Source organism: Scatophagus argus, chromosome 6 (genome assembly GCF_020382885.2).
Source record: "Scatophagus argus isolate fScaArg1 chromosome 6, fScaArg1.pri, whole genome shotgun sequence".
Lineage (NCBI taxonomy): Eukaryota > Metazoa > Chordata > Actinopteri > Scatophagidae > Scatophagus > Scatophagus argus.
The window spans coordinates 307,347-334,195 of record NC_058498.1 but is presented as its reverse complement, the minus strand read 5'-3'; the positions used below and the strand labels follow the sequence as shown (position 1 = coordinate 334,195).

General features: G+C 48.0%; 1 protein-coding gene across 7 annotated transcripts in view; it reads left to right on the top strand.

The window, feature by feature from the left end:
• Positions 1 to 26,849, top strand: part of mast2 (microtubule associated serine/threonine kinase 2) — an 86,269-nt gene that overhangs the window by 5,305 nt on the left and 54,115 nt on the right. For all 7 annotated transcript variants that reach the window (XM_046391428.1, XM_046391431.1, XM_046391430.1 and 4 more), the window contains exons 2-3: positions 17,137 to 17,287; positions 17,670 to 17,836. In XM_046391428.1, the coding sequence (XP_046247384.1) occupies positions 17,137 to 17,287; positions 17,670 to 17,836 (318 nt within the window). The remainder of the gene's footprint in view (positions 1 to 17,136; positions 17,288 to 17,669; positions 17,837 to 26,849) is intronic.

Genomic DNA, 26,849 nt, shown 5'->3' with positions numbered 1-26,849 from the left:
ATCACCATAAACCTCCTGCAAATTAATCACAGGCTGAGTGTCTTCTCCACGCAACTACACCACAGAAAGGCCAGACAGGATTTTGACATTTGCCATTGGACTGACGTACTGCGATGTATGTAGTGTTTGTCTGTCGTTCAATGTGATGTCCTCCCTCATGTTCTCAGTCATTAAACACGTGGAAACGACTGTGAATGTGTGGGGTCTCTGGTGTGTGAGGCTGCACCCCAGGACTTCCTCAGTCCTGCACCTCAGGACTTCCTCAGTCCTGACTCAAACGTGTCACTGAAAACCATCATTAGAGCTGGCAGCTAATGCGCAGTCAGATTTGTATTTGAACAGAGCATTTGTCATTTAAATCATGACTTTGGTGATTTTAGATTGTATCTTTTTTAAAGACATGGTGTTGTTTTCTTCACAGTGTTGTAAAGAGGACTGTTTATTGTTGCTGTGTGTCAGATATTGACAGGAGTCTGCGGAGCTCTGTGACCTGAGTGCCTGCTCCAGTAGCCGTGGCTCTTTTTCCTGGTCATTAGCTGTCTGTTTGGTTAACCATTAAACCTGCTCCCCTCCCATGCTGTGATGCGGGAGAGTGATTTCCTTCCTTTAACCTGCCACCAGTGCTCAGAGTGCAGCTGAGGGGCTGCGGAGCAGGACCGAGCTCTGGGACTGCAGGCCGAGAGGCTGACCGACGGGGCCCTCAGGCTGTTAATGAGGAGTCACAGGTGCAGGAGGGTGGATGTCATTTTAAAGCTCTCGTTATGCAGAATTACAACCAGTGCATTTAAATGGCATTTATGACTGTGCAGCCTCTGGTTATTTTGAGCCCGTTTGTGCTGAGAGATGGGAGCTGCAGAAGTGATTTTTTTTGCTCACCTTTGTGACCTGTAGGCTGTCAAATAATATCTCTAACCAGGAGTGTTGTTGGACGACGGGCACTGCAGTTAAAAACTGGCAGCAGGAGTCCGATTTTGATTTGATTTGATGTTTTGTTAGATACCATGAAGCTGTTAGCTAACTTGAACATCAGCTGCATTCAGCTCCAGTGTTGTCACGGGTTTTAAACCTCACTGCACTTTCTTCGCATGTAGCTTCAAATGAGGCTTTGGCCTGTTAAATCCTGACACGGTGAGATTCAGAGCCTGGATTTTAGCCTCCATCACAACATCCTTAATGAAGAAAATCCATCACTCTGGCCTGCTTAGTGCTGCACTGTGCTCCCCTCCCCCAGCCGTCGTCACTGACTGATGTGCTGAATGTCACATTACTCTGACTGAACCTTTGCTGGATGTCCCCTGTCCTCCCGCTCGCTATTGTCTGTCTCTCACCCTGATGTTCTGTCTTCCCCCTCCCCGTCACCCCCCTGCTGTCCCGCAGTCTGCATGCTGTGCTCACTTGCTCATGTTGGACATATTCACACAAAACAAAACAATAGTAATAAGTCTTTGTGTTTCTACTGAAGCTTTTTGCTGAGCTTTTTTCCTTAAAAGATTCAGAAGTTCAGTATTTGATGAGTGAAATCTATTTCGTTTTAGGTGAAAACCAGAGCCGAGCAGTCAGTTAAACACGACGTCCCAGATGTAAGGGAACATGCTGGTTCCATCCAGACCCCAGCGAAAGTCATCGTTGTCTTGAACAACATATACATGGGACCAGCTCCTCCTCTTTCTGACTTCATAAACTCTTGTTAATGTGGTGGTTTGTGGAGATGAAAACTAGTAAATGTGAAAGTACGCAGGGTCTCCTGAGTTTCAGAGGCTCCGTGATGATGGGGAACCTTAGAGACGGCAGTTTGTTTTGTTGTGTCTCCTGCAGCCTGTGTGTGTGTGCAGTGTGGACCTCTGAGTGGACAAGCACAAGCCTGCAGGGCTAACAGACACACGGCTGCTGTTTGAGTGAAGACTGCAGGCTTTTCCACAACACCAAAAGCAGTTATGATCCAAATCCTGTAGTCCGGCTTGGATTCTACCTCAGTCGATAAAATGACCAGAACTAGGAAGCATGCAGTAGGAAAGAGAACAAAGAGGAAACATAATTTCAAAATAAAGATCTGGGAACGCTAAGGATTCACACAACACAAAGACATTGAAATACTCCAAAAGCCAAAGCGCTCTGATGATCTCTGACTGTGAGACAGCAGCCTGTCAGCCACTTTCACGACTCCTCTCAGTCGGTGAATGAAGCTGACCAATCAGCACAGTCCAAGCTGCACCGTCAGGCAGGTGTTTTCCGCTCACCTGACCTCCTGTGTGCTTTTAGAGCTTATCTGAGGCCAGACCGTTGTGAGGCTGTGCTGCTGCTTCAGTCACGGTGACCTCACTGTTTGCACACACTAACTGTGCCACTTTTACAGCATGTTGATGTATTGTTCTGCAGCAGGTTAAATCAAACAAGACCCGTGAGCCGTCCTGTGTTTGTGTGCACAGCAGCCGTCCCTCCCTGTCGCCATCGGGGTTATTAACCTTTGGGTTGTGGCCAGCAAGGGAGCTTCCAACAAAACATCCTGCTTCCTCAAGCTCAGCAAGCAGCTAACTATAGAAGCACTAACACACCTCTGAGAGTCTGAAACAATCCACCTAAACTCTTCGATGGCTGTCGTTTCCAGACTGAGGCGTAGCACCGTTTCTTAGTGTTTGTGCTACGTTCATGAGCTCATTGACTCAAGTTTCAGGGTCATGCTGATCCTAAATTAGCGTCTTTATCACCGTCGCTCATGGTGTCACTTTAACTCTTTGTGGTATCTCTGCTGCGCTGGAGGAAGAGGAGCGCCGAAGCAGTTCGTCATGTTGAAATGCACATGTCAGTAAACAAACATCCAAGCGGGTGTGATTCATAAAGCCAGCAGCCGTCACGTGTTGGCTGTGAATCTTACATTCCGGCAAGATGAAAGGAGCTCCTAACGTGTTGGAAACATCGACGCTGTTCACCGGTTCTGTCCTTCATTGACTGGTATGATATCAGGGCCAACAGCGGCGATTAGCAATCGAGGGATCAATAACCCATATTTGGGTCTGATATACATTGATTCAATTCAATTCAATTCAGTTTATTTATATAGGGCCAATTCACAACAAGAGTTATCTCATGACACTTTCCAATTTGAGCAGGTCTAGGCCAAACTCTTGAATTAAATTGTAAATACAGAGAGCCCAACATTCCCCCTTGAGCAAGCACTTGGCGACAGTGGAGAGGAAAAACTGCCTTTTAGAGGGCAGAAACCTCGGAGCAGACCCCGGCTCAAGATGGGCGGCCATCTGCCTTGACCGGTTGGGTTGAGAGAGAGAGAGAGAGAGAGAGAGAGAGAGAGAGAGAGAGAAAGGCAGAGGGGGTGGGGCGTGAGAGAAGGAGCACACAAGCAGAGATGCATAGCAGCAGTAATAATAATAATAATACAAGAAATATCGGAAATGTAGATAATGATAATGACAATGAAGTATACAGAAGGTATTATGGTGATTTTGATAACAGTGGTAGTGACAATAATGGTAGTAGCTGTACTGAGTCATAACAGATTTAAATCAGATTATGACTAAACAGTAGTAATTGCAGTAGGTTTTGAGCAGGACGACAGCAGGGCCGCAGCAGGAGGTCCAGTCATGATCGATAGGAATCTGTGGGACAAGAAAGCACAAGGACTCCAGGGAAGAAGTTGAGTTAGTAATATGCATTAATGGGACATGAATGTGTGCAGAAGGAGAGGTAGAGGAAGAAAGAGCTCAGTGCGTCATGGGAGGGCCCCCGGCAGTCTAAGCCTATAGCAGCATAACTAGGGGTCGGCCGAGGCCAGCCCTAACTATAAGCTTTATCAAACAGGAAAGTTTTTAGTCTACTCTTAAATATAGAGAGGGTGTCCGCCTCCCGGACCGAAACCGGAAGATGGTTCCATAGTAGAGGAGCTTGATAACTAAACGCTCTGGTTCCCAATCTACTTTTGAGGACTCTAGGAACCACAAGTAGCCCTGCATTTTGGGAACGCAAAGTTCTGGTGGGATAATAGGGTACTATTAACTCTTTAAGATAGGATGGTGCCTGACCGTTCAGGGCTTTATAAGTGAGGAGGAGGATTTTAAAATCTATCCTGAATTTTACAGGTAGCCAATGTAGAGAAGCCAGAACAGGAGAAATATGATCTCTCATGCTGGTTCTTGTCAGTATTCGTGCTGCAGCGTTCTGGATTAGCTGGAGAGTCTTTATGGATTTATTGGGGCAGCCTGATAGAAGGGAGTTACAGTAATCCAGTCTAGAGGTAATGAATGCATGGGCTAATTTTTCTGCATCTTTCTGACTCAGGATGTGCCTAATCTTTGCGATATTGCGGAGGTGAAAGAATGCGGTCTTTGAAATATTTGCTATGTGCGAGTTAAAGGACATGTCCTGGTCAAAGATAACTCCTAAATTTCTTACAGATTACAAATTTGTATTTCTTACAAATTTCTTATTGGCAGTCAAAATTAAAATCTTTGTGTCAAAATTTGAAATTTCTGAATGTAACAAGTTTGATTTGCTCAAGTACTGCACTCATAATTGTACTTCACTTGAGCATTTTAGTTTTCTGCTGCTTTATTTTTCAGCTTTAAACATTTTGGAAGCACATATTCACTTTTTAACTTAGGGTTGTCCTGAAAATCATCCTGTGACCTGACAAACTGGTCACAAAGAAGGAAGGAAGGTGAAGGCAAACGCGCAGACATCTGGACTGAAACACGACACACTGTCGATGCAGGCCCGAGGCACATGTTTCCTCCTGCATGGAGGGGACACCTTCACTCAGGTGTTCAGGTCATAATGAGAGCTCACACACGAGAAGCCTGTGGCTCCGACGCGCCTTCATTTCCACGCTCACCCCTGCGCTTCCTTCATTGACCTCCTCGCCGGCCTTGTGATTAGCGGCTTCTTCAGCAGAAGCAGTGTGAGTCTGCAGATGTGACTGAGTTGAAGCGTGTGATTATGGCACATGCTGACACGCCCACATGGCAAGGACACTCCCACATGGCAGGGACACGCCCAGGATTAACGTGTTCAGCTTCACATATCAGTGTAATCCTCAGGGAATTAAACCTGTGAGCAGCGCAGAGCAGGCCACAGAGTTACGAGAGCTTTTTATCCTGCGTGCTGAGACGGGTTACTGACGGGTTACTGACATGTTACACTGTGGGATGGATAACAGGTGAGGTGGCAGAAATGACTTGTGGAAACCATAGAAGAGTCTCACACAGTGCAGTTAAAATGTCAGCAGATTTTAAAGACGTGTGTGTGTGTGTGTGTGTGTGTGTGTGCAGGCTTCACTGTGTGACTCAATCTGAACCACCTAAGCAACAGGAAAATTACAAAATCTCAACTTCTTCTTTGTCCGTCAGTGAGCAAAGAGGCAACATGTGACAGCCGACGCTCTCTGCAATCAGAATACACTGCGGCTGTGATTCATCTCTGTGCGTTCAGCAACGTGTGCAGGTTCAAACGCCGAGGCTGCAGGCCCAGGATGAAGACAAAAGGTGGTGTGTATGGAAATTCACCTGAGACACACCAGATGGGAGTTCACTACGTACATGCAAAAATCCTGTAAACCCACTTTTTCTTTTAGCTCGTCATGGCTGAATAAAAACACTGATCTTAACTGGTGTGAACAGTCAGAACGTCAGCTGGTCTCACGCTACGTATGATCACATCACACGACCTTGTGGTCCTGTTTCGCCGGCCTAATGTGGGCGGAGGTCTTACACGGCAGCCATGAGGCCCCGCATTGTGGTGGGTCCTGTAGCCACAGTCTATGTGGCAGAATGCAGACGTGGTCGACTTACACAAAGTCAAATCTTCACATCGTGTTAAAGAGAACACGGTGGTGTAGTGAAGACAGACGCTTGAGGCTAGTGGTGCAGCGTGTGTCTGTTGTCCTGCATGTCTGTCTGTGCTGCAGCGAGGCAGGCCGCCTTGCACGCTGCAGGTGTGTTCGTATCAAAGAGGAAACGTTCGCTGAGAAGCAACGAGAACAACACGAGTGAATTCATCACTGAGACGTTTCTTTGTCAGACTGCAGGAGAGACTCAATGACTGCTGTTCAGGAACTGGAGAAGAGTGCTTTCTCTTCCTGCCACACATGCACGCACACATGCGCGCACACAGAGCAGCAGTCTTGGATTCTGGCCCGTGACTCAGGCAGGATTGTACTGCAGTTGTATAATGACATTAACTTCTTGTTTGTGTGTGTGTGGGTGTGGGTGTGGGATCAGTACCAGCAAACAACATTAAAGGACTCGGTTTGGGGTGAGGGAAACATGATCAGGACATCCTGTTACGGAGGAAGCGTGTAGACTGTGTGTCAGGTTCAGTGTTGAGAGCCAATGAGGAAGCAGCAGGTCAGTCCATGCAGTGAGAAGGTGTGTGTGGCTGACAAACATTTGGCTTGGACAAAGGAAACAAACGGTTGTAGTTGTCGTTGTGGACGAGCACTCGGATCGTCGTCAGCAGGCTGACTGAATTCACATGAATGTCCTCTGTCCCTCTGTCATGCTGCTCTGTCTGCTGTGCGTCCTGATCCGGACCAAACGGGACATCAGCTAATCTGGCTGAGCCGCTCCGTTTTTTCGCTTCATGTTGTGCTAACTGGGCTCTGAACTGAAGTGAGTTTGTTTTTTTTGGGTGTTCTGCAGCGTTTTCTACAGCAGGCGGGATGTCTCACTCCTCTAATCTTAATTCATGACCCTTCAGGGCTCATGTTGTGTTTTGTGTTTAGCCCATCATGTCCCTGGTGAGCTGGGATCCATCAGGACGTGGGAGGCTTTTCACCTCAGCCAAACAATTTCCTTTATTTTCCCCTGACTTCACACGCTGTGTGTGTCTCGACAGAGACACCACAAACACAAAGTCTTTGTCAGGCATGTGAACAGATTGCAGCAGCGTTACATTTCGGTAAGAGTCCCCTCAGGGACCGTCATGTTTTCATACGTCACGTCCGGTCGGGGAATGTGTGCCTCATGACGGACTGTGCAGACTGCTGTGACGGTTAATGAGCTCCATGTTTGTACTTTGGCTTAGCCATCATTCTGTTGGCTCGCCTCCTCCTCCTCCTCCTTCACGTCCTCCTCCTCGTCCTCTTCCTCCTTGACCTCCTCCTCTTACTTCTTGTCCTCCTCCTCTTCCTCCTCATCGTCCTCCTCATTCATGTCCTCCTTGACCTCCTCGTCCTCCTCTTCCTCCTTGCCCTCCTCCTTGTCCTCATCTCGTCTTTCTCCTCATCGTCCTCCTCATTCCGGTCCTTGTCATCGTCCTCATCCTCCTCTTCCTCGTCCTCTTCCTCGTCCTCCTCCTTGTTCACATCCTCTTTGTTCTGCTCCTCTTCCTCCTCCTCGTCCTCCTCATTTTCCTTGCCCTCGTCCTCCTCTTCCTTCTTGTCCTCCTCCTCCTCGTCCTCCTTGTTCTCCTCATCCTCCTCTTCCTTCTTGTCTTCCTCCTCGTCCTCCTTGTTCTCCTCGTCCTCGTCTTCCTCCTCCTCCTCCTCCTTCTTCTCCTCGTCCTCGTCTTCCTCCTCCTCCTCCTCCTTCTTCTCCTTCTCCTCGTCCTCGTCCTCCTCCTCCTCATTCTCGTTCTCCTCATCCTCCTCGTCCTCCTTCTCGTTCTCCTTGTCCTTGTCCTCCTCCTCCTCCTCCTCCTCCTTGTCCTCCTTCTCGTTCTCCTTGTCCTCCTCCTCCTCCTCTTTCTCCTCCTTGTCCTCCTCCTCCTTCTCCTCGTCCTCATCCTCGTCCTTCTCCTCCTCGTCCTCATCCTTCTCCACATGCTCGTTTTCCTCCTCGTCCTCCTCCTCGTCCTCCTCCTCCTCGTCCTCCTTCTCGTTCTCCTCGTCCTCATCCTCCTCGTCTTCCTCCTCCTCCTTCTCCTCGTCCTCATCCTCGTCCTTCTCCTCCTCGTCCTCATCCTTCTCCACGTGCTCGTACTCTTCCTCGTCCTCCTCGTCCTCATCCTCCTACTTGTTCTCCTCCTCCTCCTCCTCCTCCTCCTCCTCCTCCTCCTCGTTCTCCCGCTTCCTTCTTTCTCTCAGCTTCTCCTTTTTCCGTGTGTTTTTGCTGAGTCATTGCAGAGCTGTTTGGGCAGGCTGATCACCTGCAGCCAGACTCTGTGTTTTGCAGTGAGCTCTTTTTCACAGGGTTGAATTGAAAACGTTGGAGTTTTATGAAAATGGATTTTGATTTCTGGTTCACTGTTAATGTGGTCTGAGGGATGAAAAGTTCTGCCTCTGCACACTTTGAACAGGTGCTTTTTATAAACATGAACCTGAACTGAACTTAGTGGATGGTCTTAGTTTGCTGAAATGAAATAATAATCTTAATTAAAACCAGCTTGTGGTGAGCTTTACACAAGGCAGGAGATTAAAATCTGCAGTCAAAAAGCAAATGGAAAACATGAGAGACTTTAACTGGAGCAGAATTAAGTAAGAAGTTTCCAGTAAAGAAATAAACTGAAGTCAGATCAGGATAATGTCTTAATGCGAGCTCGTTAGCACAGGCTTGTTTTACATAAGTGCAGGACTGCCTCTGCTCACCCGATGATGAGGTGAGGGCGTTGAAGGGCTGGAGGGTCACGTCCCTGCAGGACCAGCATAACGCTCGTTTAGTCTCCATGTTCTCTGAGCTTTGACAGTCAGAAGGGCCAAGAATGAAAACAGAGAGGACTTGGTCAACCGCGCTAACCCGGCGGCCAAACCACACATTTATCCTGGCAGTCAGCGCCGCAGGACCCCTGTGGGAATAATGTAGCATGCTAGCTTTGTGTTACGTAGCCTGAGAGAGCCTGACTTTGCTTTGGAAAAGTCACGGTGAATTATGAAGATGGATTCCATTCCTGCTGTTGGCGGGATGCAGGAGTGGAGCTTTTATGAAAGCACTTGATTGTTGTTCCTGTGAGCAGCATGAGAGGCCAGTGTCATTAGACCCAAAGCCAAACGTCTTGCATAACCTTCTGCAGATGATGATTAAAACATGTGGATGCCTCGATGAGCTCATCATGCATACGTCTACTTTTTTGTCCTCGTTTCATTGCAGACAGATCGGTTTCAGGTCAACTTCCACTTCCATATAACCAGCCCCATATTCAATTAACACATTCCATTAACATTTAGTTCCAAATCTGTAAATTGAGAAGTCGTCTGAGCTTCTGTCACCTTTTTGTAACCATTTATTTGAGCATGTATTGTTTGTGAAAACAGCAGTAGAATATGAATTTATATTTGGAAAGAAACTGATGGCACTGGAGTTGATGATGTTGATGATGTAGAAGTGCTGTGCTGTAATTCTGATCATTTTGTGAGTGAAGGGGAGAGTTGAAATTGTACTGAAAAGAGAAGAAAATGAGCAAACCAAAACCTTTCCAGCAGCTTTGACACTGTGACGCTTGAGTGTATAAATAAATGAGAAAGCGTGTTCAGCGTCTTGTACGCTTCCTCCATAATCCTCCTTTTGTGTGCTGCAGAGAGCCTGAACGAGGACTCGGCCCCGGGCCACTAAAGCCCCCCTCTGCCCCGCTGTGTGCCTTTGAAATCCAAAGCAGACAAATTACATCACCAATAGGAAGAGCGTGGAGTTTAGCGGAGCCGTGAAAATCCCATTTGCTTGTTCCTCAACCTCTAAACGTGGATGTGTTGGGCGTGGGGGCTGTCTGGCTGATGCGACGGGTAGATGCCCACCCAGTCCAAAGTTTGGATGCTGTACCGGCTGGTGGGACGAGCTTGACCGTCTTGGAGGAGATGCAGTCTGAACATGTGTGCTCTAAATTAAATGGTCATTGTGTCTCGCCATCTGTGTAAAGAAGAAGAATATGAATCACTTTATTGACAGTATATATATTTTTACACACACACACTGAATTCGTCTTCTGCATTTGACCCATCCTTAGTCGAACACACACATGCAACACCCGGCAAATTACATGCAGTGAAACACACACAGGAGCAGTGGGCAGCATCAAGCGCCTATTGGGGGGTGAAGTGCCTTGCTCGCATTAATCACTCCAACACACCCAAATTTTTCCTGCCCGTCTGGTGGGGGAATCGAACTGGTGACCCTCCGATCACAAGCCGCTTCTCCAACCTCTAGGCCACGGCTGCCCCCTAAAGTGTGGATACTTGGTTGTCTGAGGAAACAAGCCTGTAAACAGACAAAGGAAAATACCTGCCACGGTGAAAAGCTGATGCTTGTTCGTAAGTGCAGGGCCACAGCCTTTCACACTGTGTATCAGACAGGTAGACCAGGTGTCACACACCAACACAGAGCTAATGGCTGTGTGTGTTCAGGTCATCATTTATTCATGAGTAACTGCTGGACTGTGAAGACCCCATGTGGATTTGATGTTTACTCATGTTTAAACATGTAAAAATGCAGATGAAGCACAGCTCAAAGTGTGCTGAAACAAAGAAATGAACCAGTAATTTTTATTCTCCATTAGCTCCTAAATCAAACACAAATAACCAACATCTGTGAGCAACAGCTTAATGGTACTCTGCTTTTTAGTGAGTGAACTGAAAATCTTTTGGTCAGATTTAATCTTCCTGGAGCTGCAACAAACTCTGGCCACCAGTTTTCTTTCACTTTCTGACATCTTTATTTTTGTTTTTAGTTTCGATAACCACAGTCCACATTAGATTCTCACAGACTTCCTGATTTGGTTCACTATGAATTTGGAAAAGTTCAGATAGACTTGAGTTCAGTTTGGCTCAATGCATATTGATTTTTAACGATCCAGTTGTTACATCAGATTAACACCAGTGCCTTGTGAGTCTGTTTTTGTTTAGGTTGTGACTGAACTGTACAGTTTCTTGCTAAAATGCAACCAGGGAAAATCAAACTGTAGAGGCCTACATGGCATTCAGTGCAGACGTTCAGAGACCACAGGAGCATCGCTGGGATCTTTGTGTGTGTGTGTGTGTGTGTGTTTGAGGAAGGAAAAGAGAAAAGCTGACCTTTGTGAGCCTGTAGCTGCTGCTGGCACATGCAGAGTGCAGACAGGAGGAAGAGGATGAGGATGAAGAGGGAGGCCGCTGTGACATTTCCTAAATGCGACCCACTTTTCTCCTCTAACATTTTCACTTCTCATTGCTGTCTGCTGCCGTCCTGTTTTGTGGGCTGGGTGGGTGTCCCGGTGGGACTGTGAAGCCCGTGAAGGTCACCTCACCCTGGGAGAGACAGGCTGGAGCCCACCTGCTGAGTCTGGGCTCATATTAACACACACCTCATAGATCGTCCCTCCGGTTGTCTTCAGTCTGTCCTGCTTTTGCTGCTTCAGTCTGTTACTACAGTTCAGTTTTTTTCAGTTTTTTTCAGTTTTGTTTGACTCCACTTTCCTGTAGTGATAAAGGTGAGCTGATAGTGCTGGGCTCTGTAGCTGCTGGGACCAGCAGGAGCTCCCCAGACTGGCAGGATGGGCTGCAGAACCCTGAAGGCTTTGACTTTTGCAGCACTTGCGTCGTTTCAAGCAGCAGTGGAGGAGACAAACTCTGTGGCAGAGCCGTTTGACGGGTACATGAAATAATCATTATAATGGATAAAGGAATTCTTATTCTGACATTAAATGTCAGTCACAGCGTTGCGGCTGTCCCGAAACCCTGTTGAGTGATGATGAAGTTGAAGAGGCTGATGAAGAGACAGATCATTCTCATGGCTGCTTGGTTCTTGTGGGCTGACTGTTTTTTCCAACTGGCTGGATTAACTTTGTGATGTGAGGGACAAACATCAACGGTGCCAGCTGACTAAACAGACGGGCATTGGCTTATTTTATTGCTATCTTCTCAATGCTTAATGCTGATTTGCAGTGAGATTTTAGAGGGGCAGAAGGTGAAACTGGCCTGTTAGAATCAGAATCAGAATATTTTATTGATCCCTGGGGGAAACTGGGGGATGCCAGACTAACTACCCGAATGCAAAGTGTCTGTATTTTATTGGATCTATTACAGGTTGGCATTTTGCAGCTAGCAATAATCATGTGACCAAAGACGTGCTCCTCCTGTGGCTGAGTGTCCTTCTTTTCTTTGTCTCTCCGCCCTCCCCCTCGTGGCGATGGTGCGGCGGCTTCTCCTGATGGTCTCTTATCTCGGTGTGGGCTCACTGTGGGCGTGAATCTGCACTCGCATGTTAACTGTTTTGTGTTGCGACAGTCTCACTGAAGGCGGAGGTGATTCTGAGGTGGCGAGGTCCTCCTCGGTAGGGTGTGAGCCTGCTGTCATGTGGTCTCTGCACTAACAGCTGCACAGCACTGATAGAGACTCAGTGTTAGCTGCAGTAAACCCACTGAAAACACTCACACACCAAGCAAAACTTCAGCTGCACTGGCCCCTCTCAGAGCCAGCAGGCAGACGGTGCCGTGGTCACTGTGGTCTGACACGGCTCATTGCAGTAAGCACCTAACACAGTGTGGTGCAGAACTGGTCCTGGTTTAGAGTTCGGGTTAGAACTTTAGGTCAGAATACTGGAGCAGCAACTGAGCTTGTAAGATTTTGGTAAGACTGAGACTACAAATTTAACCTTAGCATGTTTATGGTTTCATGGCTGTGTGTCCCATGTGGCGTTCACTGTCCTCTTCTCCAGCTCTGTTTGACCACACTCACAACCTGCGTCTCCTCATTCACCAGGGCAACACTTTCTGTTGAGACTGTGAACTTCTCGCTGTGTGTTCTGAAGGACGGTGAGCTGTGATGGTCTTCGTTTCCAGGTCTGCACTCACTTCAGAGGCTTCAATGTGTTGTCTCGTTACGTGTGAACCGCAGCGCAGAGAGAGGAAAGCCGAGCTAGTACCGATTAACCGGAAGAAGATGTTCCTTCACAGAGATGTTGAGTCCTGGTTGCAGCTCCACAAAGACTGATGTATTTATCATCTGAAATGTAGAGGAGCGAGCTGAGTGTCTGTCCTCTGTAGTCTTCATGTGAGGACTAAGGTCATGTCTGAGCCCTGGAAGGAACATTTAGTCCACTTGACGTGTCAGTAGGAAGAGTTGGTTGCTTCCATAGGAGTAGACAGCACGTCAGTATGTGCAGCTGAGTCTTCTTTAGCTGGACTCAGTAACATCACTCAGGTTTCCTTCAAGTCAGGACATGAATGAGACTTGTACCGCTCAGTCTTTTGCTTGTGGCATTCAGGCTCGTTAAACCACGTCGTTCTCCCTGGTGTTACGTGGAGCCCTGAGGACTGTTTAAGATTGACTTTCTTGACTTTTGTTTTCTTTGTCTCCCAGTAGACAAACCACCGCTGAGGACAGGCGGCGTTTGTCCAGCCTTCCTCCCTTCGTTCACCTCCTCCTCTCCTCTCCCTGCATTTTTTCTCCCTCTGTCATATTTCATCCGGCCTTTTTCCAGCCTGAGCACAGCTGGAACACATCAGCATGTGTGTGAGCTCTGATTACCAGCCATGTATTCTCACACACACACATGCGCGCACACACACACATACACACAGACACACACGCTGAGCTCTGACGCAGCCCTCCAGCCTCAACCCCCCTTCACACACAGGAAACACACCTGATGCAATGTAATCCTGCTCACACACACATGTCATTAATCTGGTGATGTAACAGGCTGAGGTCTCTCAGTTTGCCCGGCAACACGAGGCAGACTGTTCTCACACACACACACACACACACACACACACACACACGTTCAGGCTTGTGTCTGCTTCAGTCTCTTGCTTTTGTTTTTAGGGCTGGGTGTTGAGGCTTCAGGACTTTTTGGCACCAGTTGAAATGTGTCCACAGATCACTGAGAAGCGCTGAGTTTGGTTCTCTGATCAAATCATTCACTACTTGTGTTTGGACAGTTTACTGTCTGACAGCTTTGTCTTTGTGTTTCTCCTGAGCGGTGACACCTTGCGTGGACCCATTTGATTTGACCCATTTGGATTATATTTAGATCAGGTGATCTATCATCTAATTTTTTTCCCTAAATTAAAAAAATGTTGGGTGCACTCCGAGCTTTCAGCTTCATTTATTTAAGACGTTTTGTGTCAGGAAGATCTATCGTGCTTCTCTGTGCTTCATCAGGCTCACGCAACTTTTTCTTACATTAGACAGTCCTGACTTTAATCAAAAACTTTGATGTTTTATGTTGAATTTATTTTTTTAATTTTAGGTAAAATTGTTTAGAACTCATCACAAGAAAGTATGTGATGTGCCTTTAGTCCGCTGACACTGTAAGATGTTCGAGACAAACGAAAAGCAGCCGTGGATGTTTGTTAGATCACGGAGGAGGACGTGTCCCTGCTGACCGTTTGGTTACAGCCTGTCTGTGCTGTCACCCCACATGAAGCATCTGCATTAAAGTTCACGTGTAGGCTGCTGGTGTGTGTGGATCCAGAACAGTTTTAACATCACGTCTTGATTGTGTGGTTGCTTCTGCTGCCAGAAAAACACTCATAGAGTCGGTCAGGATTGACTGAGCCAGTTTTGTTTGTGTGTGCCTGAGCTGCTCTGCTGAGGACCTGTCTGTCTGTCAGCCTGCCTGTCTGCCCGTCGGCCTGCCTGCCTGCCTGCCTGCCTGCCTGTCTCCCTGTCTGCCTGTCTGCCTGCCTGTCTGCCTACCTGTCTGTCTGTCTGTCTGCCTGCCTGCCTGCCTGTCTGTTTCCCTGTCTGCCTGCCTGTCTGCCTGCCTGTCTGTCTGTCTGTCTCCCTGCCTGTCTGTCCACCACCCTGCCTGCCTGTCTGCCTGCCTGTCTGTCCATCGAACTGCTTGCCTGCCTGCCTGTCTGCCCGTCGGCCTGCCTGCCTGCCTGCCTGCCTGCCTGCCTGCCTGTCTCCCTGCCTCCCTGTCTGCCTGCCTGTCTGCCTACCTGTCTGTCTGTCTGTCTGCCTGCCTGCCTGCCTGTCTGTTTCCCTGTCTGCCTGCCTGTCTGCCTGCCTGTCTGTCTGTCTGTCTCCCTGCCTGTCTGTCCACCACCCTGCCTGCCTGTCTGCCTGCCTGTCTGTCCATCGAACTGCTTGCCTGCCTGCCTGCCTGCCTGCCTGCCTGCCTGCCTGCCCGTCTGCCTGCCTGTCTGTCCATCGTCCTGCCTGCCTGCCTGCCTTCCTGTCTCCCTGCCTGTCTGTCTGTCTGTCTGTCGCCCTACCTGCCTGCCTGCCTGTCTACCTGCCTGTCTGTCCCTCAGTCAGTCAGTCTGAACAGTATTATTGTATTCTTGTCATTTGAATGCCATTCTAACATAACATGATGTTATGATTCTCTCGCTCACAGGGTCACAGCTTGCTTCAGCAGAGTTTATAGGCTGCTGCCTGCTGCTTTGCTGAAATACCACACGGTGTTGTAGATTGTTGAACTGCTTGTGTGTGTCGTTTGACGTTTGCGTATGAGTTTGTGTCTCGTGCTAACAGGGTTTGAAACGTAATTCGTGAGTGTTTACTCCACACTGTCACTTGTCTGCTTTTATATTTTGACTTGTGCAGTGTGTGTTGATCAGGCAAGTCTCATAAAGCTGACAGCTGTGATCCATCACACACACACACACTTTCAGGCTGTAGGAGAAACTCAGATCAGCAGATGTCATTCAGTCTGCCCCCTGCTGGTTGAATGTAGAGCTGCAGCAGAACCCTCTCAGAGTCAGATGTATTCAGTGTGCCTCCACGCAGTCGTCTCATCATGAGCTGCTCACACTCTGCTGTGGAAATGCCTTCTCAGGTTCCATGTTAGCGTGAAGATGGTGGGCAGGCAGAAACAAGGCGCTGTGACCTGGATTTCTAAGGTCTGAATTCAGTCCTGATGCACATCGTGTGCTGCAGCTCATGGATTCAGTTCAGTTCACTGTGCTTGGTGTGTCACTCTGAGAGCGGTGCTGCACTCACATCTTACTAACGGAAGCTTTCACTAAAGCTCCTTCAGTCCCACAGACATAAGTGTGTGTGCGTGTTGGTGTGTGTGTGTGTGTGTGTGTGTGTGAGAGAGAGAGAGCGAGAGAGACCGCCCAGATGTTACTGGAAAAGTCTTGTCAAGGGCAGGACAGCAGCAAGAGAGATGAGGATATGAGCCCAGGCAGACCTTGTTTCTATGGCAACAGCAGATGTTTCCAAAATGGTTTGAAGCAAAATCTCACACAGAGACCTTCTGTGTGTGTGTGTGTGTGTGTGTGTGTGTGTGTGTGTGTGTGTGTGTGTGTGTGTGTGTTATAAATCAGAGCCTCCAGTCACTCTGCAGCTGTTCATGGCTCTGAGTGTTGGTTAATGACAGGGAGGTCATTAACCCTAACCCTAACCCCATCACACTGCAGGTGTGTGTGTGCTCAGGTGTGTGTGAGAAGGAGCTGTGGTGTCAGTGAGAGCGTTGCGCTGTGTGTCGTGACTGTGTTGTGGCTCTCAGCTGGCTCTCTCACCGGGAGCCTCCAGTCCCACCTCTCCTCCTTTACATAACACTCCATTTTGTTTCATCCAGTAAAACAGAACAAAAATACGTGCGCAAGAAGATGAAAATGTGTGTGTATGTGTGTGTGTTGATATTCGAGGTAAATTAGGGAGCGGCTTCATGCTGGACTCCAGAGTTTGTGGTTTTGTGGGTGTAATAAAGGCGGTCAGCCAGTAACATCACAGTCTGTTTAACCACACTCAGACAATAAGCAGGAACCTCTGAATGTCCCCACTGTCAGCATTACAACTCACTGCAGGTCCTTTTGAGACGAGCTTCTCCGTCATGCTGCCAGCTGTGACTCATGAAGCACATCAGCCAATCAGCAGAGCCGCACAGTCACACAGTCAGTTTGTTAACGCAGTGCAGACCTGCTGGGCGGTGAGATGATTCGAAGAAGTAAAAAGAGGTTAGCTATCACAATTTCATGTCAATTGTTAATCCATGTCCATCTGAAGTCAACACAGATCCCAGTTCTTTTAGATTTAAATAGATCACTTTCTTTATAACAATTTAAAGTCTGTTTTCAATATGAAGTAATATGTAGTATGTCATTTGATAGCCGGCTTTGAAAGGTTTCACTTCTCCCCATCCACACGATCCTACGCCAACAGACTGTAGACTGTGGCTGCTGCAGGAGTGGGCCAATCACACGTCGCTTTAAATCAGACCGCTCGTGGTGATTGGCTGCCCAGCAAAACAGTCGGTTTGATTTGGTGCTGATAAAGTCTGATCCGTGTTCTTTTCTTTTTTCTTCCCATCCTCTTCATCTTTTCAGAAAGAGTTTGGGGCTCCTCCTCCTCTCCTCTTCAGGAAGCTGAGTAACCCCGACCTGTCGCCCGCAGCCTCCGCCGCTACCAAGTCCAAACTGCACCGACAGCTGAGCCAAGACGAAAGCTGGGCCCGCCGCAGCAGCCTGGCCATGACCGGTAACACACAGCATCAGCTCTCAGATCCACATTTCATCTTCATCATCACTGTTTTTTAGCATGAGATGGAATCTGATCTTTTACAGTTCACACCAAGTCAGTGTTACCTGCACCAGACTGCCAGGTCCATAATCTGAAAGCCACAGCACATTTCACTCCAGGCAGTCACGTGGTAGCATCAGCAGCAGCTCACAGACCTACACAGGCTGCTTGTCTGTTGGTCGTCTTTTTGTCTTTGGGTTTAGTTGTGTTTTTACCACAGACAGGCGAGTCCTCAGTCTGTGCCGCTTGGACAGACAGGTCCTCAGTACAGAACAGTGTAGCTGAAATGCAGGTTACTTGTGTTTGAGATGAGTCCTTGTCCGCCCCCCCCTCCTTATAGGTAAGCAGCTGCTGCCTCTGTCCAGCAGTCTGCATGCTGGGGTGAGTCAGCTGGCCTGGCAGGGGCCTGGGACCACCGGGGGAGTGTCTGCAGGAGGAGAGGTGAACAACCTGGTCCGTATGAGGAGCCAAGCCTTGGGACAGTCTGCTCCGTCGCTCACCGGCCTGGTCAGTACTCACACAGACACACACACACTGCATGTGTCCACATGGGCTGTGTTTCATTCAGTTCATGTCTTACGTCCTACAGGATCATCCGTCCATCCATTTTCTATACCGCTTATCCGTCAGGGTCGCGGGGGGGCTGGAGCCTATCCCAGCTGACCACAGGCGAGAGGCAGGGTTCACCCTGGACTGGTCGCCAGTCAATCGCAGGGCCAACACACAAAGACAGACAACCACACACTGTCACATTCACACCTAGGATCAATGTAGAGCAGCCAATTAACCTAATGTGCATGTTTTTGGTATTGTGGGAGGAAGCCGGAGAACCCGGAGAAAACCCACGCAGGCACAGGGAGAACATGCAAACTCCACATAGAAGGGCCCAGACCGGGATTCGAACCTGGAGCCCTCTTGCTATGAGGTGACAGTGCTAACCACTGCACCACCGTGCCCTCCCTACAGGATCATCACAAGGCTAAAGTCAGAAAACTGACTGAAATAAGGCACCCTATACCTGACATACACCTGACCTACACCTGACATACACCTGACATACACCTGACATGCACCTGAATGCTTTCTCTGTGGTTTGACAAAAATCAGTCAGTTTGTTTCAGGTGTGTAAAAATGTTTGAAATGTGAGAGTGAGTTAGCTGGGATGAAACGCATCTGAACTCAGGAGGCTAAGGATGACTCCGTATTTTTCACACACACACACTGCTAAGAAGAACAAATGGAGCAGAAATGATTGTGTGTGTGTATGTGTGTGTGTTAATGGGTCAAGATGCAGCACAGTGCCGTGCTGACCTTGAATGACTGCAGTCTAGATCAGTGCAGCCCTGCTGAGTGTATTTGTGTGTGTGTGTGTGTGCGCGCGACTGTCCTCCTGAGACCCCTGCTGGTGGTAGAGGGGACTACAATGGGATGTTCAGTCACTCTCACACACAGGCTGAGTAAATGGTTAAGCTCTCTCTGGATCACTTCAGTGCTGTCTGTCTCTGAGATGCGTAACAATAGTTTACTCTTTAAATTACTTTAATGATGAGCTTCCGAGTGTGTTTTACTTCACGGCTCCTGTTGTAAATGACTAATCATTTCAGGATCAAATCTGTGCACTCAGCTGTATCAACTTGTGTTGATGAATGTTGATGCATGTAAGCAGGTGTTAAAGTATTCATCATTAACACCTATTGATGGGAGCCCTGACAGCACTCCTCAAGACACCTGGAAACCAGAAACGGAGAAGTATCACATAGATCCATTCACCCTGTAGACAACTGGGTGACAACTGAACTGTGTACTGTGCAGTACAACTCAGAGCAGCCCAAGATATCCTGAAAATACTATATGCACATGACACCTCCAGCTTAGACTTGTGGGCTGTCGGCCTGTGAGTGAAGGATGAAAACTGCAGAGGCAAAAGGAATGAACCCTCGCCCAGTCTGCACACGAGTATCATATACACAACTGCTTCAATATACTCAAGTTTAACATTTCAAACTGCAGTAAAATACTGTAGCATGAAGTAGTAAGTTTATGTGCACAGTACTACATAAATATGTACAGAAATAATAAGAGAACACAGGGCATGTATGAATGTGCACATCAATAAGATGTTGAGCCTGCAGTGCGGAGCGACCAGCAGATGGCAGCAGTGTTCAATGTGCATTGTGTGTGTGTGAGTGAGAGAGAGAGACATGTTGAGCAGCAGGCTGAGTGTGAAGCCTGAACAGACAGAAACAGGTCTTTGTCAGTGTGTCTGCAGCCTGCTCAGAGCTCCGTTTGTTTTGGCTGCTTTCAATGGTTTCCTGTCTCTCTGTGAGTCTGCAGGAAGTTGTAGTTTGGATTTCAAATGGAAAATGTGATCTGCTGAGTTATTCTAGTAGAGTAAATAATCGCAGGTTATTCTGTTTCTCGGGGGTGAGTTTATGAATGTTTTCCTTTGCCTTGGCAGCGTCTCGTCACCCTGTTTGCGTCTTTCTTAGTTAAGCTGCTCAGGATCACTCCTGGTTTTCTGTCTCTGGGCTCAAAGCTCCATCTCATGTGTGAATTGACTTGCTTTAGGACCAAGGAAGAACACCTGAGCCCCGCTGCCTCACTCTGCTGCGGCTGGTCATACCTTCAGGTTTTCATTGCACCTGTTTTCTTACTGCTCTGCTCACAACACCCTTCTTACACTTAATTGCACTTACTGTCTTGTGTGCTCAGACGCTATACTGAAAAACCAGATGTCCTTTTTTCAGATCAACATAAACGTGTGATGGCCCCTTTATTAGGCACACCTGTAGAATTGAATAGCTCAGCCTTGAACCTCTGATCAGTATTTGGATTTGCCTTCAGAGAAGCATACTTTTAATGACAGCATGTCTGTTATGGATGCTGTAGAACTGGACAGAACTTTATTTTGAAATGTCAACCAAACTGAATGTTCTAAAGCACATCGCACTGTGTAGCATCACATTGTTGCTGGGTTCCTTCCTGTCATCCCACCCAGGATAGACAGAAAACCTCCTCTGTTTGCTTTGTTAACATCTGTGTCGTTAATGTGTTCGTGTGTGTGTGTGTGTGTGTGTGCCGGGGGGGGGGGTCTTGTGGCTGTCCAGATGGTGTTTACCTCTCGACTAATGGACACTCCTGCTTCCTCTGACACACTTCTGTTTAAGACTTGCGTGTGTGGGTTTCTAGGCTAACAACCAAGTATTGCCTGGTAGCCCCTACAAGTGCCAGGTGGTGTGTGCGTGTGTGTGTATGTGTGTGCTGAATGCTCAGCATTTGGACCTTTTCATGTGTTTTAGGTTCTCTCTCTCTGACTGAACAGGTGAAGCGTTGTAGCAGCACTTAATCACATTAGCATCGTGTTAGCATTTGTCTTGGAAGTGGATAAAGCTGCGGGGCTGAAGATGGAGCGCAGTGTGACTCTGCTGTTTACTCGACCACCTGCTGTCAGGCAGCAAACAGCAGGTCTTCACACACTTCCTGTCCTCTGACTTAGGGAGGGCATCAGTGTGAATCATCAGGTCTTATGCTCAGTACAATCTGAGGCATCCACACACTCATCCTCGTGTTTGTATTGCTTGATTGGTTGAGTTTTCACAACATGATGGAAGGATATTATGAAGATATAGAGTCTTTGTTCAAACCTCCAGAGCTCAAGATGTTTTATGTGGTCGAACATCTCAGAAAGGCGAGGTGAGCCTGGTGCAGGCAGACGTCAGGCCTCGGCCTCGCTGACCTGCTCTCCACCGAGCTGACACAGCTGCTGCTTAAATATACATGAGAACATGATGAATAATTACTGCGCTCCTGGTGAGCCTCCTCTGCTGTGAGACCATGATGGCAGCCTTTGAACATTCTTCCACAGGATGGACGTTTGGTGTGTCACAGCAGTACTGAGTGTGACACTGTGGGTCTTCATCCACAACTTTTATTCCTCAGCACAAACGATGGTGATCTGTTGTTTTGGTTGCTGTTGTGTCCATCAGTGTGTGCACACATGAGGTTTGTGCAGGGCTCCAGATGGAGTCGCTGACTGCATGAACACCCGTCTCTGGTCAGACACGTTCTCATAAGGCCAGCTGACGGACTCGTACGCTGATTCATGTAAAGTTAGGAATCCAACTGAAAGGTGGACGCTGTATGAGTGTTCAGTGATGGCTGATGAGTCTCAGAGGCTTCGCCGGGGTCGTTGTTTCCCACGGCCTGTCCTGACTGAAGTGGTTCCTCTGCAGCAGTTCACACTCTAGTGTACTGCTGTTCCTTCTGGAGCCAACAGCGAACACGCTCTGCCTCTTCCTGCCTGTGACCAGAGCTGCAACTGCGAGTCAATCCATCGATTAGTCGAGTCAAGCAAAGTGAGTTTCCAGATTCAGTCTTTTTTAAATGTCAGGATCTGCTGCTTTTCTTTTCCATTCCAGCCGTGACAGTAAGTGAAGAGTCTGTGGGGCTGCTGGCTCGGCAGAAGATGACATCACTTTGGGTTTTGGGAAGCTTGACATTTTATTAACTAAACAATTTAAAAATAAGGGGCAGATTCTTCGATGCTTTGATGAAGCTGGCTGTTAGTTGTGGTCCTGGCTGTGACTGCAGGATGTTTGAGTGCAGACTGCAGATGCTGCCATGATGACTCATGTTGAAGGCTCGACTGTCAGAGGAGGAGCTGAACGCAAAGAGCGTCTCTGCTCCTTCGTATCTACACGATGTCTGTCCTGCTCTCTCTCTCTCTCTCTCACACACACACACTACAGTCAGGTTATCAGGCTGTCAGTTGTCCATGTCATGAATCATGATTCATAGCTAAAACAGGAAACTATGTTCTGTTCTGGCCTGCTGAGAGAGGACACGCGTGGCCACCTGCAGGGTGTGTGCAGATACACACACACACATACATGCTGGACACATGCACACACACTCTTTTACGGTCCACTCTCGAGATGAGAGTACCAGTGTGTGTGTGTGTTGAGTGCATTCATATGAAAGACAGAGAGGAGCTTTTCCATCTGTGTGTTTCTCTTATTTAATTTCTTCCTTCTGGCTCTTCTCTCCATCTGCTCTCTGTTTTCATCTCCTGATCCTCTTAAGCTTAAGAGGAGTCTGTGTCTGTGTCGGAGGAAGCGACGCCGCGTCCAGATGAGAGTCAAGTCGGCTCAGCTCGCCACTGCAGTGTCCTGGTTTGAACCCGGACTCCGCAGCAGAGGACGCATAGAATATGATCATAGAATATGATTTTTCTTATATATTTTGAAATAAACTGCTGACTGCTGTCCCGGCCAGACGTTAATGCAGTGTTCAGGTTTAAAGAGCGCACACACACTCACTCAGCACCTCGGCTGGCTTGTGTCCTTAACGTGTCGGATGTAAACGAATCTCAGGTTTGAAGTGCATTACATGACTTAGAAATCCATATGGAGGGAGGATGACTTCACATGGCAGCCTGATCTGTCGCTTCATGGAGCTCACTGCTGAAACTGACTGCATCAGCTGTTTGCCGGGCTGCTGTTGTTGTGAGCAGAGTTTAGTTTTGTTTCTCCTGTCGGACTTGAAGGGCGGAGGGGAAGGCGGAGGGTTACAGGTCTGACTTCCCATCTTCCATCTCACACCTCAGCAGACACGTCCAGCAGAGCGTCCTGTGATGGGATGGAAACATTATGCAGAAGGAGGGACGGAGGGGAAAGGAGCGCCCTGTGATGGACAGAATAAATAAGTCGAGCTGGAGTGTAATAACCACCTCGCACCAGGGGTGGAGGGGGGTGGAGAGGGATGGAGGTGACTGTGTCAGGAGTGTATTCATCCTGAATTAACCCTGTAGCGTCCTCTGCATGACATCTTTTCTTGTTTCTTTAACTCTCACTTTTTCTTTTTTTATTTCATCTCCCACCTTACTATAGCTTTGGCCTCCCAGCGTGAAGAAGAAGAAGAAGAAGAAAAGCTGTGGATGTTTTGTATGTGGTGTTTTCCTGTGTGTGTTTTAAAACATTAAGCTGAGTCCATTTCAAGCCCTGCAGATGTTCCACTGCTTTGCAGCTAATGGGAAGAAGTCAGACGGGTTCATTTTCTATATTTATTCTATATTTGGCTAATTACCTCCTGCCTGCACATGACAATCACACACACACACACACACACTCATGCTAGAAGTCACCTCCTGCAGTGAAACCCAGCTTGACTGAATGCAGACAGCAATTACAGGTAGACCGTGAAAAGTGTGTGATCAGCACACATTTGAAAAACAGGAGCTGAGGCTGTAGGCGACTCTTTCTCTCAAGTAATTAGCTGCCATGAAGAGCTTTTGTTTCGCACAGAACCATTTCAGGACACACTCGTTTGGTGTGTTCTGCCTGTGAACTCGGCAACCTGACCTCTCTGTGTGTGTGTGTGTGTGTGTGTGTGTGTGAGTGAGTGTGTTCTGGCATCCTGCAGAGGAACTCACCTTCATTCCTGTATGCCTCAAATTCTTTCTCTTCTTCGAAATTTTTCTGTTTTCTTTCCTTCTTTCCTGGTAATTGAATCTCAGAATGATGAGCACAAAGAGCAGGACACACACACTCTCTCTCTCACACACACACGCACTCTCTCTGACACACACACACACACACACACACACTCTCTCTCACACACACACACACACGCACACACTCTCTCTGACACACACACTCTCACACAGTCTCACACACACACACTCTCTCTCTCTCTCACACACACACACGCACGCACTCTCTCTGACACACACACACACACACACACACTCTCTCTCTCACACACACACACACGCACACACTCTCTCTGACACACACACTCTCACACAGTCTCACACACACACACTCTCACACAGTCTCACACACACACACTCTCTCTCTCTCTCTCTCACACACACACACGCACGCACTCTCTCTGACACACACACACACACACACACACACTCTCACACAGTCTCACACAGTCTCACACAGTCTCACACACACACACACACTCACTCACACACTCACACACACACTGTCTTATCCCTGCCTGTCTCTGGTAAGTGGACCTGGCAGTGTGAGTCATTGATTGACAGGTGGACTGATTGCATGCAGGGATTGATTACTGAGGCGGAACTTCCTGCTGTCAGTAAGAACAGGAAGTGGAACACGTCTGATGTAATTATAGAGGATCTCACTGATTTACCATATTGTGTGTGTGTGTGTGTGTGTGTGTGTGTGTGTGTGTGTGTGTGCATGTGTACTGACTCCGAGGGATTATTGACAGCTTGGGGGCTTATTTGTGAACCTGCTTTTCTTAGTTTTAGTAGCACCCCCTCCTGCACACTCACACACACACATACACATCAACGAATGGCTGTTAATTAGCAGAGTGAGCTATAGGCTGTGTAATGGAGCAGTCGAGGACATTCTGTACTGTGGTGTATGGTTTCAGGTCTGAGCAGACCCAGCAGCCTCCTCTGGTCTAAAACCTAATGTCTGACATCAATCACACTAACAGGGTTACAGTGCACACCCACGCGCACACACACGCACACACACACACACACTCTCTCTCTCTGCTCTTTGGCTCTTTGTTTTGTCTGAATCCTGCCTGGCCTTTCGTGTGGGCTCTGCAGGTCAGCCCGTGTTGTTGTCAGACTCTGGACTGTAACAGGTCTTTCAGAGCTCTGACTGCAGCAGCTGATATGTGATCAGTTTAGGAGAAGATCCCATTAGTGCCTCAGTCTGCAGGTCTCTTCTTCCCTCTGTGTGCTTCCTGCTGCCCGCCGTCCATCACGCTGCAGATGTATTGATCTCTGCTGCAGGTAATAATCATGAGAAGAGGCGCCTGCCTGCTCTGCTCTGTGTGTTAGGACGGACGTCTCGATGCTGTAGAAACTTCTTGTTCTCCTTTTGTCCTCCACCAGAGATCTGACGTCCTCAGGAAGAGGACACACTGAGTGACATCAGCATGTGTTTCGTGTCCAAGTCGATTGCAGAATTCGGTTTGAGTCACAGCAGAACATAAAACAGTTTAAAAGTTCCTTCGTCTGCCGTTACGACTTTTCTTTGTTTCTGTGATGATGTTGTTCGTCAGCCTCCATTTGCTCCTCATGGTCGTCTGTTTTCCTCTGTCACTTCACTCCTAATGGTGTCTTTCATTATCTGCCAACGGCTTTTATTGGATTCACAAGTCAGAGAGGAACAAAAGAGGCTGAAAACACGAGTCTTGAGCCCCACGCTAATCAGTGGGTCAGCAGCTGGATGGTAAAGACGTTAACTCTGCCACTGGAGTTTGATTCAAACCAAAAACGTTTTATCTCATGAAAAAATAAAATGATGTGGAAGCAGGAAAGCAGCATTTTAGAGAGATTTAGAGAAAGATTAAAATGAGAAGACTATCAGTGGATCAGCAGTTGTATGCAGAGAGCCTGATGTGAGCTTTGTCCTGGACTCCATCTGACTTACTAACAGGAGATCCTGTAGTGGGGCTCGTCAGTTGAGTTCTTTTTGAGACTTTGAGCTGTAGAGTCCATCTGTCCTCCATGCAGATGAACCGTGAGCCGCTCCAGGCAGTTCGTCAGCACTGAGCTGAGCTCCACGGTTGGAACAGGCCACCCATCATTACTGATTATGTCTTCAAGCCTGACGAAACAGAAGATGTTGTGTCATTGCTCTGTCAAACCGAGAACAGAAGCACCAGATCTACAGAGGGATTAATGTTCCGGTCTGTGCTGTGTGCCCATTTCACTCCATCACAGTGACACGGTCTTCTCTAAGCTCTTAAGATGTTCTCCTTGGTTTGCTCAGTCTGCAGGTCCCGTGTCATGGTAGAGACACAGGGGTCCACAGGAACACTGTCCTGTCCCGTGTCATGGTGGAGACACAGGGGTCCACAGGCCTGCACTAGTTCTTCTACATGTTGGGAGCAGTCGGTCGTACTGGCTTCTGATTGGCCAGAGTGTGGGGCGTATCCTGTGCTAACTGCTTACTTTAGCAGCTAACTGCTATACAGCTATGCCATCACAACCTGTGTAATCACAATCTTTTTCCTGGGATTGAAATGCCCTGCAGCTCATAACCAGGCTGTTGGTCTGTCCAGGTCCCAGCGGCTGATTCTGGCTCAGCCATGAGGCTTCATACTGGCTGCTGTGCTGTTTGGGATGAGGTAATCATTGACCGTATCTCATCTCTGACGATGGAGAGGAAATTGAATTGTACGTCCGTCTCCCCGGCGCTTCCCCTCCCTCTCAGTCTTTCTCCTCCATGTCTCAGCTTTGTGCCTGAGAGGCGCAGAAACATCACTTCTTTTTATTCATCTCATTCAACTGTGACAGTGTGTGAATGTCAGATGACGCTTGTCCCCGTGTACAGAGAGCAACACACTTCATGTTCAGAATGAGATTGAAACATCTGAAATCTTCAGCAGAGACGCGACTCAGTTTGACGTGATGATGATGAGAATGCGAACCACTCAGCTTTGCTTTTCTCAGCTTTCCAACATTTACTGAAAATAATTTCAAGTTCCATTAAATATCAGCCTGCCTGTTTGTGTGTCT